At 36.3% G+C, this 17,007-nt stretch overlaps 1 protein-coding gene across 1 annotated transcript in view; it reads right to left on the bottom strand.

Annotated features, from left to right (window-relative positions):
* The window catches only part of PDGFC (platelet derived growth factor C), a 136,583-nt gene that overhangs the window by 30,779 nt on the left and 88,797 nt on the right, over positions 1–17,007 (bottom strand). Inside the window, exon 3 of the mRNA XM_033007279.2 lies at positions 7,088–7,268. Coding sequence (XP_032863170.2) covers positions 7,088–7,268 — 181 coding nt within the window. The remainder of the gene's footprint in view (positions 1–7,087; positions 7,269–17,007) is intronic.

The following is a 17,007-nucleotide window of genomic DNA, read 5'->3' as shown; positions in this document are numbered from 1 at the left end:
GACAATAACATATTTTAGGCTAATATTTATAGTTGCTATAGAGTGGCAGTGTTACTCTTTTATTAATTTATTCTGTCTAATTGCTCTGACTAGACCTAACTCAGTCCACCTTGAGTGAACTTAATGAAAATAAAACCAATAAAAAAAGACTCAAATACTACTTGAAAAAAGTTTCAGTTACTGTAATGGTAGCCTATTCATTCAGGGAAAAACTCACAATCTGAAATGTCCTTCAAACTCTGATGTCAAAATGCAATAAAAGACATATGCTTATTTTTAAATCTTGAATTTCAATACTTAGCTGTGTTTTACTATAAGGATGCACTCTCATAATGAGGACTCCCAGAATATATTCAGGACTACAATATTAAAATGTAATGGTTGAAAGTTATTTTCGTTAGGTGATGTGTTCCCTGCTTATTAGCAGGTGTAAACTTCAATGTCTATTAAGTCAAGTTGAATGACAAAAGTAACACAAAAGGTAACTGCTGTGGTAATCCACAAAGCTGGTAATTCACCCCAGTTCACCTTCCCCACATAGCCTGTATTCACTTCCTCACATCGTTAATGTAGATTGGATTTTCCACATTACTATCTTTCCTGGATTTGTACACATATTTTTTTATTATTTTCTCATCAGCTGGCAAAATATACTTATTTCAGATTGTTCCCAATGAGAAATAATGTTACTTAAGATCCCACATACACCAGCTAGACCACTCCCAGAGTCACAACATTCCAGGAGAGTTTTTAAATTGTTCAAGACAAGGCAAAACCACTCTTCTTTCTATCTTTACCTTCTCTTGTAGACTTTTTGAAAACAACAGAGCACACAACATTAAAACATATATATATGCATGATTTGTTGCAGAACACTACAATAAATGATAGACCATGCAAAATCAATACTCATTTTCAAATGAAATAAATATGCATGAACTTTCCATCAAAATGCTATGAGACACACTAGTAAAGTTTCCCAATAATAAAAAAAGAGTCCCTGACAATATAAATATTTATTAATAAATGGAAACCTAATAAAAGCCTTTAGTAATTTATGGAAAATAAAGAAAAGAGATTGTCTCGTATTTGAAATACTTTTCCAATGTTTTCTAAACATTTTTACTTTTTAGGGCACTTAAAGAGGTTAAACATTGTTTGCACTGAGTCACCCTACTATCTGCTTTTGTGTGGGAATAGAGGGTTACTGTGTGATCAAAGACATATTTTGGAAAGAAGCGCAAAAGGAGCTGCCTGGTTTTTCTTGACAGTTGCAGTACCCCATCTCTTGTTTATGGCAATAATTTCTGCTTGAAACAGGTTGCCAGAGTGATCTAGCTTGTACTTAATGCTATTGATGACTAAAAGGAGAGCAGTTTTCACAAGCTCTTCTCTACCTCACTTGTTTTTATTTCCCCTCAATACTGTCTTTCAGAAATACAATTTTAAGACTTATGTGAACGCTCCATAACCAGAATCAGTATGTTATTTGTTGAACACTCCTAAAATTTTCAGGAAGAAATTCTACTATTCTACTGAAGTTATTGAATAGAAAAAACAAAGCATGATATTTGAGGTGTAGTAACATAATTGTATATAATTTTGAAATTACTGCCACTAATTTAGAAATAAAATCAGCTGATTTTTTAATATCTTTTGCCACAGCGAAACTGGGTGGGATGTACAAAAAAATTCTAAAATCAATAAATTTAAATCTTAGTCAAATATACAGTGAATTTGTAGGGCCAAAAAAAAAAAAAAAAGTCTATCCAAGAATGGCATTACTTTGTCCTACAAACAGTCAATGAAATTTTTTCTGATTCTTTTCAGCCTGAGCCACTGTAAAACTATCACAATAAAATACAAAAGACATAGTATATAATACATGAGGAACTATATTCAAATTTTGGCCAGAATGAAAGGAACCTAGTCCTTCAGAGTACAAAGCTTGCTATCATGTAAGTATATTCATTCCTTTAAGAACTAAATGACAACCAGTTTCGCTCAAAACGTGTGTCTTCCTTTTAGAGTCTCAGAAAACCCACACTGACATCTCAGGCTGTGCAGGTCAAGGACAGTTTTGCTAGAACAACTTTGCTAGATTCATTTCTAACCCTGTCTCTTTGCACGTCTGCTTCTCATATACAGAATTTTTGAACTTTTTATGGTGTCTGTGTGATAGAATGAGATATGGTCACAGGAAAACAAGATGTTATGATTTGATTAGGAAACATCCTTCAGAGGTTCTCTCTGCTTCAAAGGATTTATTATTTTTTTTTGCCACTCTTATTGTAGTCCCATGGATAACAGCCATCCTCAGTTTTGTACTTTTTGTAGTTTTTTGATTAACCTGAAACACGTCACTCCTAGCTATGTATTTTGGGATGATCTTTAATGTCTCATTTAAGAAATTTTGAAGGAATTTTTCTTTAGACCTCAAGCACAAATTTAATGCAAAATGAATTCTTGAAGGAAAGAATTAGTCCAAACCCCTCTCTGATTTACAACAACTTTTTGCCACACAAAAAAATACTGAATGACTTAATTTGCACACTGTAGCATCTTTAGCAGTTTGTTGATTTATCCAGGCTAATCAGTGGAAACTCTGAACACAGAGGTTTCATTTAAGAGTCCTTCCCATCACATGAAAGATTTTCAGAGTCCTTTTTCACTTCATGTTGCATTGCAAAGCACTAAATAACAGTCATACACTCTCCTACTGCTTCATACTACCTTGGCTTAAACAACCCTGAAATTGTGTTATTTCCAAAATCTTTTGATTTCTTCTTAATAGACCGTAGAAAAACCTTTGTTTAGGAGATCAATAATGTCCTTTATGATGTTTCTGGATGGATTTTTAGTTATTGCAGCCAAAGTTAAGCCTCTCGGGCTTTGGTACTGACATGCGAGATACGCACCTGATATCTGTGAAATCTGTGCAGTTTTGAAAGGAAGGCAATATTAGGTAAGAGTTTTCCTTTCTCTTCCATTAGTACACACTTTTTCCTATTAGTATTTGAATTTTATCTGCCTTTTTCATTAAAAAAGCTCAATTAAAAAGGTTCCACAAACAAAATTAACATGCTCAACCCTAAAAGAGCAAAGCTTGGTCAATTTGGATGAAATAAAGTAACAATTATTGGAACACCCTAAACAGGTTATCTGCACGGTATTAAATTCAATCTTCATTACTGTTAATAGCAAGAGCACTACTAACAGCATCTCTGCATCAAAAGAAAAAAAAATATCTCTTGGATTGAACTCCAGGTAGCCATACAGGTACTGCACCAAAATCACAAAACACCTGCCATGTCACTTAAACGAGATCAGTTTTTAAGCCGCTTCTTGGATTTTCCTCTTCATCCTCACTTGCATAGAAGAGGGTTAACTCTGCTCTTCGCAGAGATCTTTGGCATGATCTTTGATGACAAATGACATGCTACCATATGCCAAAAAAAAAAGGGGGAATACAGTCACCCCCAGCTTCAACTTTAACTGGAGCTGCTTTGTTCTGAGTGCCCTGAATAATTAATAACTACTTTGGCAATCAGTCATGCATTCCTTAATGGCACCTCAGGCATCAAGTATCCCATTCACCCGCTCCCCAAGTAACAATGGACTTTATTACATCAAGTTTTCTCTGCCAAACTTGTAACTGACATAATTTAAACTAAACAAGTCACTAGGAAGACTGAAGCCCAAACATATATTATAAGCATTTATAAGGTTTCCCTCAATTGCATGTGGCTACTACGCGGATTAGAGCTGTAACTGGGGGCAAGTGAGAAGAAGGGGAAAAGAAATGAAATATGGATTGTTTTTGCAATAAAGTTCTAGGAGGGTTTAGGTGGTATAGTGCTGCCAAAACCAGGACTTTTAATAAATGCATAGCTGAATAGTCAAAATGCAGAACAACCGCTAAGCAGCCCGTAGTGAATAAAGCAGCTCACCAGTAAGCACAGATAAGTGACAGGGTAGAGCATGAAAAGAGTGACTAAGAATAACAGCTGCGCTGAAAGTAGCATAATAATTTTGAAATAACACAAACTACATTTTCTTAGTAAGACTAAGCTTTTTCAACACTTACTTCTACTTTATGGTATTCCAGACAGAATTAACTCGCAACTACAGAACAAAGGAAAGGCAAGTGGAGTTAGGCCAGAATTACAGAAAGTTCTAGATGTTTCTAGGGTGCATAATATAAAATGGAAGAAATTAAAATTATTAAACTGTGATTAGCTAGAATCTGATGAAAACCTTAATGTTTTTCTCAGGGAGCATTCTGCTTGTATGCAGTATGTGCACTGCTTTTAAGCGGTGCCTTACAATCCCCCAGTAAACCTTTCTAGAAAATTAAGTTGCATCTATTGGCATTAGAACTGCTGAGAGTCCTTTTGAGAGACTAAATCTTAGAAGCAAAGTAATCGGATCACAATAGCCATTCTCCCTCTATTTATTCATCATGTAAAAAGATGGTTTGAAATATAATATACAAAGTAAAAAAAATATATACGATAAATTACAGCAGATTTAAACAAAGCCATTTCTCTTGCTCTTTAAAAGACCTGAAAATGTGTCCAGTGCCCCTCTCTGTGTGTGGCCTCCAAATACAGAAACAAGCTTGCACTGTTTTATTTCAGTTTTGCTTCATTTCTCCCCAAACAATCTCTCATTGCTAGTCTAGGAGGCATCTCCCCCTCCCCCCTCTTCTCAAAAAATGAGGAAAAAAAAAAAATTAACTGTTTAGGACCAATTCATTGAAATGAATCACTAAGTGAATCAGTTATGTTTCTGCAAGAATTATTTAAAATTTACACCCATTCCTATAGCTGACACCTTTTTTGCGGGGAGGTGGGAAGGGAGGCTGTAAATTTTAGTTCCTCTTGAAATATTGTCTGAAATAGCGTTATAGTTTTAAAGAAACCCACATTTTTTTGGCATCAGTTTTCAATTGCTTTAGGTACAAGAAGCAGGTCTAATCCTGAAACTCAGCAATACAGGTTTCATTTACAATCTGCAGTCTGAAATGGGAAATTGTATTTTGTGTGGCTTAAGACATCATTTTTGATGAAAAAGATCACAGCCCTTTTAAAGAGAGGTTTGGAAATGAATCCTCACAAACTGATAAGCAGTTGTTATACTGCACATTTTGGAGCTAGTTCTGAATTCCTGTGACATGAAGGGGGCTGCTCTTGCTTGTTACATATGTGAGAGATAACACATCTAGTTTCTAAAACATTTTGTATGTATACTTATGCTATATGAGCTTTGTTCACAGAGAAAAACGGGGAAGTGAAAATGCATCCTACGATGTCAGCTCTGATTTTGTCTATTGAATAAGGGATGTAAATATTTTGAAGATTAAAGAATTGTTTTGCAAGTGCTGATAACTTAAATGTTATAACAATTTTCCCCATCAAATGTCACGGAATAAACTCAGTCTCTTTGTACAGCATGGCATAAAGATAATTATACATACACTCTGGTATTTTTAGGTGCCTTTGTTCAATCCATTCCACAGAAATTGGATCATACATATGTCAGATAGATATGTAGCAGGTAGGATGTAATACTAGAGCTGCAACAATGAAATTTGGCATCAGCCCACAAATATATCTATTTAGGGATTTTCTTTTAGCATTTTCTAAATGTAAACTTACTTGTTACACTCTGCCTTCGGGTGTACGAAAGTTTAAACCTGGCCATATTTCAAGTTGGTTTGGAGACTGACTGACATTTTATTTAATTTCAAAATTCATCATTATCAGCTCATACTATTGTACTAACAAAAGGGTCTAACTCACAAAGAGTCAAATATGCAGATCAAACATTTAATTGCTTTAGAAGTAGTTCTTAATTAGGTCTAAATATTTAAAGATGCTTACAGGAAAACTACAGAAAAAAAACATACACACACACATATATATGTACACACACACACACACACACAACACTACATTTCACTGACATCATCAGTACGCTAAATGTATTATGCAGAAGATGATGTATTGTTGAAAAGATTCGCGGAATTGTTCTTTGGTGCTTCTCAGTAACTGAAGTTTTGCAAATGGGGAGGAGAGGTAAAAATGGCAAAAGCAGTAAGCAAACCAAATGCATTTTGAATGAAGTGCATGTCAGTGGGGTTACAACATGGATTCTTTTGATTAATTTTTTATTGAGCTTGCAGATACTTTCCACCAACCAAGTACCACAGACCACAAAACTACTTAGAAGATTCACAAAATGAATTATGAGGAATTTAACAAAAATACTCCTTACTCTCTTTAAATATGGAATACTTATTCTAAAACAAGTTCTTCTCCACTCTAATGGTTCAGAACAATATCTCATCCTTAAAAAAAAAAAAATAAAAATCTACAAACATTGTTTTGCTATTACAGATCATTCATTTGGTGAAAAAAAGGTAATAGAAACATGTTGACTGTAAAAACAGTCACATTTTAGACAATGACTACTGTTTAATACCTGCAATTTACAAACAGTAAGCAACCCTCAGGAGAAGTCTGAAGTAGAGTTTTTCCACGGAAAATGCAGTGGAAAATGAGTACTAGGCATTGTCTGATTTATCACTATAATAAAAAAATCCAGAAGCATAAGAACATTTCTGGTTTTGAAATAGGTATAATTGTTTGGCTGTGTATGTCTAATAGCAGCTGACTAATAAAAACATTAATGTCTTCAATCTTTGTAATTTCCCAATGCTCTTTCAATGTCACACAGCTGATTTTTAAGCTGATTTTTCTTTTTCTTGAAGCTAGAAAAAACCCAAAATTTTCCACAGTACTGTATTAGGAATGCAAACATTTTATTGAAGTTTCCACACAAACAACTGAGCCCACAACTTCCCAGTCCAAAACCTTCCAAAGAGAACCACAAGAACACTCAGTAAGTTAAAAAAACAGAAACAAAATGTACAATTCTGGAAGACAGATTGCTCATTATTATTATTATTATAATATTAGGAAATAAACAGTAATTAATCCTAAACTATTAAAAGATTATTTTGAGCTACCACTTCAAAGATTTTGTTTTCCTGAAATGTTCCAATCTGAAACATGTTACTTACTGGCATAAGAAGTGTATAATGGATGCAGAATCCAGGTTCAGAAGGAAAATATTCATCAGACACAAATCTTATTCTGATCTGGTTTCCTTTGGAGATTTGTCTGCCTGGCACACTACTGGAACCACACCAGCGCCCTAAAACAGTGCCATCACTAGGCTCTTCAACTTCTACAAAGTCATACCTGAACAGAAAAGAAAATCAAATGTTTATTTACTGATAACATTTCTGTAAACTTCCTGCTTTAATCAATAAACTGACTCTGTAGTTTGCTATTTTTTTTCTTTTTTAAAACGCTGAATGTATGCTACCAAAGACAGCTATTTTAAATTTAGCTTCCAAGTTGCTACTGACTTAAATACATTATAAAATCATGCAGTGAGGTTAAAAAAATAAAAGCAGACTTAGCATTTTGAAAGGACCCAGGAGTATGGTTTTGTTTGCTCCTTTTATGGAAAGCAATTGCAACATATGGGATAGGGCAAAATAAAGTCAGAGAAAAAAAAGATTCAAATTGCCTAAGCATGGCACAGTAATTTGTACTGCAATATCACTAGCAGTAAACTGCATGTCACCAGTGAAAGTTCAGGGGCTTTTTGGTATGGAAAACTTGCCCTCTCATAATACCAGTGGTGAATAAGCTCCTGAAGGTTCTGGTGACTTAGGGAAACATGGGTGCACATTTGGGGTTTATGCGTATCCCGATGAGACATTTGTTGAGCAAAGACCTAGGCGTACTGCGTGTCAGAAAGAACCTGTTATTTTGGTACTATGGATGAGAGAGAGACGGCTTGGGAGCTGTGAGAGAATGAAACATCTTAAGTTTGATTTAGCTTCACCGGTTTTTAACATGTGGCCTGGGCGTCCCTGGGGATCTGTGAACAGCTTCAAATAGATCCATCAAAGGTAACCATGAAATGCCAGTCAACTGTCATCAATAAGCTTCAACACGCCACACAAAGGTCCTTGCTTCCACTGGAAATGTTTAGGGGGTTCCCAAGTCATAAAAACACTGAAAGCCACTGCTCTAGAAGGTATGTCTGGTTTCAGTGTTTTAACCTGTTTCATGTCAGTTCTCTGGCTGCCCACTGACAGAATAAACACCAAGTATTTCAGCAGGATTTCCCCCGCTGCAGCCTGAAACCCTCGGAGCCCCAGCAGCAGCGTGGCCTGGTCGGTGCCCGGGGAAGGCGGGAGCGCGTCGGTTAAAGCACGGCAAGCACCTGGAAGTTCACAGCTGCACCCTTCTGGGTCATCGTTTTACTTTTAGACCACAGCTTGTATTCTAAGCACAAGCATAACACACCTCTGAGAAAGTTTCACCGGTTCTGATATTTTTATCTTCTCTTACATGTGTAGTCACATACTAAATATGCCTCATGTCACTAAATTGGTAAATAGCATTGAATCCTGTTCAAGGGCACACACAGCCCTACCTCTGATGATAGCAAATACTCATATTTTAAAAAAACATGCACACGCACTCTAGCAAACATGCCGAGCAATATTTAATGTGAAAATTATTACCTCATAAACATTCTCTATTAAAGCTTTTTCTGGATTTTTTTTTTTTCAGTAAAGCTAATCTTTATAATGATTCCCAGTTCCCTAGTTAGACAGCAGGCAATAAATTCTTGTGTTGCATGTTTGTGCAAGACTGACTTGCACATTTATTATCTCCATTTAAAGGACCAGTATATTTTCCACTTAATTAAAAATGAATGCAATGAATATGCTCATTAACCGTGTTCAAAATCCATTACTGCCATGTACCACAGGTTTAAATCTTTGTTGAACTTATGATACTAATTACTTTATCACCATCTTTTTTTTCCCCCAAACACTAATTCCTTTAACTGATCCATCAGTGTTTTTACTTTGTGATCAGGTATACAACTTACTACAAAGGCAATGGGTACATTAATTGTACTAAGACTTCAGGGCTCAACATATTTATCAAATTGATTTTGAGCACTGAAATTTATTTTTTTTTTTAAGACAGCTTATGAAGTTTCTAAAGATAACCCTTTTTTTTTATTTATTTTAGTTAGGAATATGAAATAATTATCTAATTTTCTGGTTTGTAAGGAGTGAATAAGTTAATCATGACATTTATTGGCTTAGGCTTGAGATATCTGAGGGGTGAGGCATAGTACAGGTGTTAGGGCTTCTATATAACATGCAGAGTCTGTTGCACCCTTTGGTCTCCTGGTACCCCTAAAGTAAAAAAGAAAGTGAAATGCCCTAATTTAAATCCTAGATCCTTAAAATAAATACTAATCAGTTCAATTAGTTGAGAGGTAAAATGAAGGAAAATAAATACCTGAAAACCCCAAATAAAATTCAGCTTTCTCATGTACACGGCAAATTCAGATAATTCCATTTGTTGGGGTGTTTCTTCTAGATTCAGTTATTTTCTCCTTGATCTTTGTACATGGTATTTGTAAACAAGCTGTCATTTGTAATCAAAATAATTTCTGATTTTTCTGTGTGTTATCAGTGTTACCTTGATTGAGAGGTTTCTCAATCATCCTTGCCCTGCCCCAACACCATCCTGATCATCAGAAATCCCCTTGTTTCTACGTGATCAATCTGGAAACACTCTAATCATTACATAGCACTCACTAGCGCTGCACTGCACTGTGCACAGTTACCAACATTACTATTTAAGGGATTTACTAAAACCTATTTTATAAGCCAATCAAATACAGCTTTCTTATGGCAACACGGTACAGTACATACGGCATGGTTTATAATGATTATTCCCTTTCTGCAATGTCTCCCTCAGGACCTGTAGAGGATTTCTGTTCTTTCATGTTCAACAAACAAGTATGGTGCTGTAGAAAACAATTTCTGTTTTCATAAGCAAATATAAGAGATATAAGTATCGGTCTCTTACTGTTGAACACAGATGTAGGTGGAGCTCCCTGCACAATATAGATATTTCACCATCAGCAAGTGGAATCCTTAGAAATTCTGTCTACATCAACAGAAAATTCCCTCACATGTTTCCTGTACATAATGACATTTTTAGCCAGTAACTTTATTCCTGTTAATTATCTAACCTAAATGTGCTCCAAGAGCCTGCCAAAAGAATCTTCTGTGCAAATAAAATTCCTTGCATTGCACATCTGGACTGAAGTCTGAACTTGCTGTGCAAATTAACAAAACAAAGTGGTTCAGATGCATTTACAAGATTGTGCTACATGATTCTGCAGCTTCACGTCACAGGGCTAAAGAGCAGCAGGGACAATGGCATAGCCATCTGAAATGATTTCCCCATCAAGAGAAGCTTGTACTTGAAACACAAGAAAACTAGGATAAATAACCAAGAACTGAGAAGCTATTTTCCAACTGCAATGCAGTAAAAAATGTTAAAATGGACGTTGAACTAAACAAAGAATCTTTATTTTCTGTGCCGTGTAGAAAGGAGAAAACACAACCCTCTTTGACTGTGACTAAAGAAATGCTCTGGTGTTGTGTCTGTGTTCAAGGCGTTATTCAAATATTACTAAGTAACAAAGAGGTTGTCCAGTCTCCTTTCCTGGGATGGGAGACACTATTACCTTTAGTCATGATGCCCACAATGCCTTCCCTTATACCTGCTGCAGAACATGTATTCCTCTTCCCTATGGCCTAGGTGCCTGGGACCGTGGACTGAAGCAGCAATCTGAACAAAAACAAGTTATTGGAAAAGAGCAAGGAAGCAGCAGAAGCGACTCTCAACTTCAATGCCTTTCCAACCAGGAAATGTATTTTCTAAGGGAGTAGGTTTTTCTCTCCTTTCTATATTTTTTCTGTGGTTTACACTGCCTTTTGCTAAACATATTCTGACAGGTTGTTTACCTTGGCTTGCAGTTTTGTGACCTTTTTGTGGCTTCCCTCTGCCTTTGGAATTCCACAGATATATCAATGAATGTAAGAAGCAGAAACCCACAGGGTAAAACACTGCTGTATCAGTGATGTTGGACCTTTCCATCTGTATATAGATGCATGCTAGACAAAAAACTAGTACACCCATTAAAACAGCTTGTGAAAGGTGAAATATCTTTTTCCTTCCCCTTTTGATGAGAATCCGTTTCAACTTTTTTTTTTTTTTTTTTTTTTTTTAAATGAAGAAATAGGAAGCTGACAACTTTCCTGGTTCTGGCATAGCACACCAAAATACCTACCTCAGTTGCAGATCAAAAGCATTCAAGGTCCCCTGGCAGTTCACCAGATAAACTGTTATTGAATAGAACCTAGATGGTTTCTATTCGGACAGCTACAATTTCAGAAACATTGGAAATTACTGAAAACTGCCATCATGAGAATATAATTTTGATCTTTTTCTAAGAAAAATTTAACACCATCATTATAAAGGAAAATTTCTTCTCCTTCTTCCACCTCCATTTGATATACTTTTCATTTTTGCTACTGAAATATTTAAATTTCCTATGGAACAAAATTTTTAGTTTACCATCATTTGACTTTACTGTGTATTTGTATAGACAGAACTGTAAGGGTGTTGGCAACACCTGACATAGTCTTCACCTCTTGGATCACTTTTAAATCACATCTGCAAGTAATCATATTGGTCCTTGTGAAATAAACACTACCTTTACATATAGAGGAAAGTAAGGCCGAATGTTTAGCTTGAAGATGTTTTGTTCAAAGCTTGTCAGACCCATTTGCAATAGATTCTAGAGGCCTCCACAAATCAACCCACCTCTCCAGTAATGCTCTGATGAGCAGATTCTCATTTATCTGAATGGAAAAGGGAACACTGGAGCACGACAGAGGCACTCAGATCCCTGGTATCTAATGGCAGACTCAATCTGTTTAGACCAGCCTTGTTATTCCCCACAAGTCAACACTCTGTACAGTCTCCAGCAAAAAATCCATGGTGGGACAAGGGGAAGGCAAAGCTTATGACAAAGGGCAGAGGGAAAATGGGAGGAGCCCAAGAAGGAAGAAGGCAGAAGAGGAGAGAATGGCATGCTAGATCAGAGAAATAAGTGGATTTCAGGCAAACTACAAGTCTACAGATAGAGCAGTACAGTTGTTAAAAGAAGAGTGGACTGCATCATTCATTCAATAGGTGGAGAACTTTCTTTCCTATTACCAATACTGTCCCTCTCTCTGAGGCTAAAGTAAGTTTTCCTCAAAGTCCAAGGCACAGAGACAGAAGACACACAGTGTGAGATGAAAATCAAAACAACACAAAAATTAAATAATTGGTAATAATGAAGCTGTAGGTTCTTGTGCACTATTTTGCAGTTTATGTAAGAAGAAATGTTACTTTTGGTATTCATTTTTTTCCCCTCTGATATGGCCAGGACAGACAGTATAACCACCTAGCACCCAAGTTTGCAAGCTCCAGAGTTTAATTAATTTCTCTGACTTTCAAATGCATTCATTTACATCATCCTGTTTTGTATTTGTTGCCAGACAACATTATCTATATGAACCTCAGACTGGGAAAGATTGGCCCATTCAGTCCAGTACTCCATTCAGCACAGTAGATACAAGATTCCTGAAATCACAAACCACTAGTAGTGCACATCAGTAAAAGTTGGTTATTAATAACTCCACTTGCCAGCCAGGTGGCAGAGAAAAAAAAAAAAAACAAAAACAAAAACCTCAAATGATATGGAAAGTAAATTTACTGGAGGAATGGAAGGGAGAGGGCACCTTGCCTGAAATGGTGACTATGGCAGCACCAGCAAATACTCCACGCAAGTTAAAAGTTTAATAAAAATGATTCCACGCAATTTTGTCAGAAATGTTTGACTGGGTCTACTCTGAGTGACAGTAAAATCAGGATAACAGAATGAAACTGTTTTTCGAAAACTACCTGGTATAAAATTTTAAATGTTTAAAATATTCCCTCTGGATTTTCTTTCCAGTAGCAATTGCTGAAAAAGTCAACCAGAGTCATTTGGCTCCAGTTCCTCAGGCTCACAGCATAGACAATTCACCCCTAGCATTCATTCTTTTTAGGAGGATTTGACAGTGCCTTCTACTGTAAGAGGAAACTCCTTTGGATATCATTACAGATCATTCAACAATTGAGAAAACAGTTATGTTCTATGTTTTCTGCTATGCTTAATGTTTTAATGTAAAAACAGAGAAAAAATGATGGGAACAGCAATGATTTGGCATGAAATAACTTTCCGTAGTAGTACCTGTATCTGCTGATCCTACACACACTGTGTTCTAACAGTCACTGGAAAGAAACAGCATACCCAGATATAATCCAAATAAATAACTGATGAGGTCAGTTTTTTGTACTCAGAAAATGACGTTTAATTATACACAAACATCACTTCCAGCAATAGATATCACTTCCAGCCAATACAGCAAATGAGCATAAAACCACAAGTATCCTGCCATGTCTACATTTTCCATGAAATAAAGATACTCAAGGTATAAACAGAGAACATTTCTAACTGCCATTCACCAAACATGGATTGCAGTTTCTGCGCCAACCTACTTTGAATACATCTATTTTAGAATATGCAGCACTGTACATCAGGAACTGCCTTGTGGAAACACAGATTCATTCACAAATGTTAGATGGTTGCCATGGTTCTCTCTATTTAATCTTCCCTCATAGTGATTAGTAACAGCCTAAGGCTTCTAACACAACCGCACAACTCTCTCTGTACTTCTACCTTGTTATTTAGGATACATGAAAAAAAAGTTTAATCCTTAGATTTCAATTTTCTTTCCCTTCATTCACTGTAAGCCACTTTGATCATAAATATACATTTACAGCACGGCAAGCAAAAGGGAAAAACATGACAGAGTTCGAACTCCCACATTCTACTTTTCAAACATTTGAACACTTTTCATGAAAAGGATGCGCTGGTTGTTTGATCTGGAGAAATTAACAGTTGCATTACCACTCTCCAGTCTACCAGAAAACATATTTCCATTTTCAGTGAATCTGCTGAAAAGTTGAGGCATCATGTGAAGCTAAAACATATACATTTTGCATAGGAACTTTTGTCACCTGGTGAAGTAGAGTCACTGCATGCAAAAATAAGAAACCCAAAGAAATGCATCTCCACCCTTTTCCCCAAAACACTCCTTTGCATCAAAAGCTTACTTCAGTGCCAACTGATGAACTAAGTCTTGCTGAAAACCTACCCTTTCCCTGATGACTAGTAAATTGACACACAAACACCTCTAGGAAATCGATCATTGTGACTGGTATCTAGGTGTACTGGTAAGCACTTACATATCCATCTTAAGCACCATCCCATAGTCTCTGAGAGTAAATTCTGCCTTGTGGGAAGGAAGGGGCATTAACTTTTCCACAAGAAAGCAACTGTGAACTAGATACATTGGTAAATGTACTTCAGGCTCTAAAACAAAACAATTCTATCTTCAGACAGCAACCCTGTAATTATTTAAGCATATGTTAAACTATCGATACGGATAAAGCATGTAAATATGTATTTTCAGGAATACAGCAACCACCGAACTCAGTCCTGTTCCGCCTGTTACAAGCTAATTTATACTGATGTAACTTCTACTGATACATTATTTCAAGCACTTGAATAAGAATCTTTTATAGAATGAGACATTATAATCCTGCAGATCAAAAGTGGAAGTAAGGAGGAAGGAAGATGGTTTCCCAAACTCCTCCTTTTAAAAGACTGAATGAATTTCTTAGAAGCTATCTATACCTACCTTCTTGGATCAAAGAATGGCAGGTATTCCCAATGCCAGTCAGGAATGTGTTTAGCTCTTTCAATATGGGTTAAATTTGGTCTAAAAATGGCACATTATGAGTAGAATAGAGATACAAAACAAACAAGTGCATGAAATTTCTTACCAACATTACTATTGCTATGTATCAAAGGCAAAGATGAGTTTGGGAAGACTGGAGAGCTTAGAAAAACACACTAACACATGCGAACCAGCTTGCTAATGATGCTCCAGTCTATTTACTTACCTTGGCCTTCACCTTAAAATGCAAAGGAAGAAGTTCCACGGGGAGTAAATCTCCATGAGTTTCCATCGCTCGGGGTTACTATGCTGTGCTTACCTTTTTCCTATTTGACTACAGATTCTCCTGTAGCCATATAAAATTCAGTGAGTAAAAAAGATTTTCCACAGAATTAAAAAAGTCACTCGGAAAGATTATTTTTCAAGGACTAGAAAATAGAGAACATCTACATGAAACATTTTCTCGTACTGTTTCACCTCCAGTATGTCTGCTTTCTGCTACTGACTGCATGTGTGGACCATAGATTTCTTTAGTATCATGTGAAAGTTTGAGTTGAAATAATAATGCATATAACATAAATGGTAGTACGAATATTCTTACTGTGCTGCACACTAGTACTCCTATTCTCTGTTGTCCTTCACCCACTTCCCGCAAAGAAATACCCGTACAATTTATTATGATTATGTACTTACAGTACAACACCACGTGGAAATGGCTATCAGAATTCAGGGTCCTGCCATACTGGACACTATGCTCTCCAAAGCACATTTCCCTTCATAGGCAGCCCATTGCTCCCAGAGAGTGTACCAGCTCAGTAAGGATCCTACATCATACAATCCTACACTCTTCAGATCTTAAGAACGAAATGCCTTATCAAATTTTCCCAGTGCATCTCTGTAAAGTCTGGTATATTTACCTTGGGAATTACAGCAATCATAATAAATCATATGTCCCTCCTGTACAGATTAATATTTTGTATGAAACCAAAAACATTAGTGGAGATCAGACTTCATATCAACAGCCAAAGCTGTAAAACATTTTTTCTAATTCATTATAAAATTTCTAGCTTTACTCACACTGTTCGCAGTGGTCAATGTGTCTGTTCCATCTTCTGTGAATCCCTAATCATGTTTTTACCATTGTTTTTCAAGCAGCATTTTAAATATTTATCCTAGTATCCCAAATGGTAATTTTTTCTTTATGCACATTCCTTACATCCTGGAATGTAGCGATGGCTCCAGTTAATGATGTGGAAACTACTAGCCGAGCAATTTCCTAACAATATCCAAAAACATATTTTGGAAAACAAACAAACAAAAAATTCCTACGGGGCATTTCCAGCATGTGAAGATTCACCCAGGACAGTGCAGGCAGCACCCCTTCCCCTCAAGAACCCTCTGATGATATAGCAGCATTACATACTTGGTCATTTCCTCTATTCCTTTTCCCTCTCTCCTGGCTACCTCGATGGAGATTGGGGCTCTATCTACGTTTATTTCAATGAAAGCATCTTTATTTCTTTAGTTCAGTGATACAATAACATATGGTCTCATGGCTGCTACACTAGCACACAGGATTTATCAATCCAGGACAGACCATTTGTCTTGAAGTCCAATATCCTGCTTCAGGACAGGCTAGTAATTGCTACTTGAACAGAAAGCGAAAAATCCCTATAACGTAGCTGAGCAGTCAAATAGCACGAGGCAGAAACAATGTGTTCCCAACCCTAGCAGGAGATAGTTTCATCTAAAGAGTGTAAGGTGTTTCCTCTCACTTCAGTTTGACTAGTTATAATTTAATGGTCATGAAATTATGCAAAACTATTTTTAATCCAGCCACAGCGTATAAATCAAAGGCTAGTCTGAAGCAGTACTTTGTCACAATCACTGCTAGTTTATTGGACTCCCTCTTCTCATGTTACTGTCAGAAAAGGAAAAGATCTATTTATTTTATCTTATAAACCCCATAAAACACTCCCATGTGACCATCTAACTTTTTAAATAATAAGTAATCTTCCTTTTCTCAGTTTCTCATGCATATGCATCTTCTCAGATGCCCTGATGAGAACAGATTAATGTAAATTGTGTTACATTTCACTTACACTTTATCCTAATGGATCAGCATCAAGTGCAAGACAGGACTGTTACTGATTTGTCTGACAGTATTTGTTAGTAATGCAGTCTACTATAACTTCATCAGAGTA

Source organism: Tyto alba, unplaced genomic scaffold (genome assembly GCF_018691265.1).
Source record: "Tyto alba isolate M040663 unplaced genomic scaffold, T.alba_DEE_v4.0 Super-Scaffold_6, whole genome shotgun sequence".
Classification (NCBI taxonomy): domain Eukaryota; kingdom Metazoa; phylum Chordata; class Aves; order Strigiformes; family Tytonidae; genus Tyto; species Tyto alba.
The sequence above is the reverse complement of the archived record's forward strand: the minus strand, read 5'-3'. Positions and strand labels throughout refer to the sequence as shown.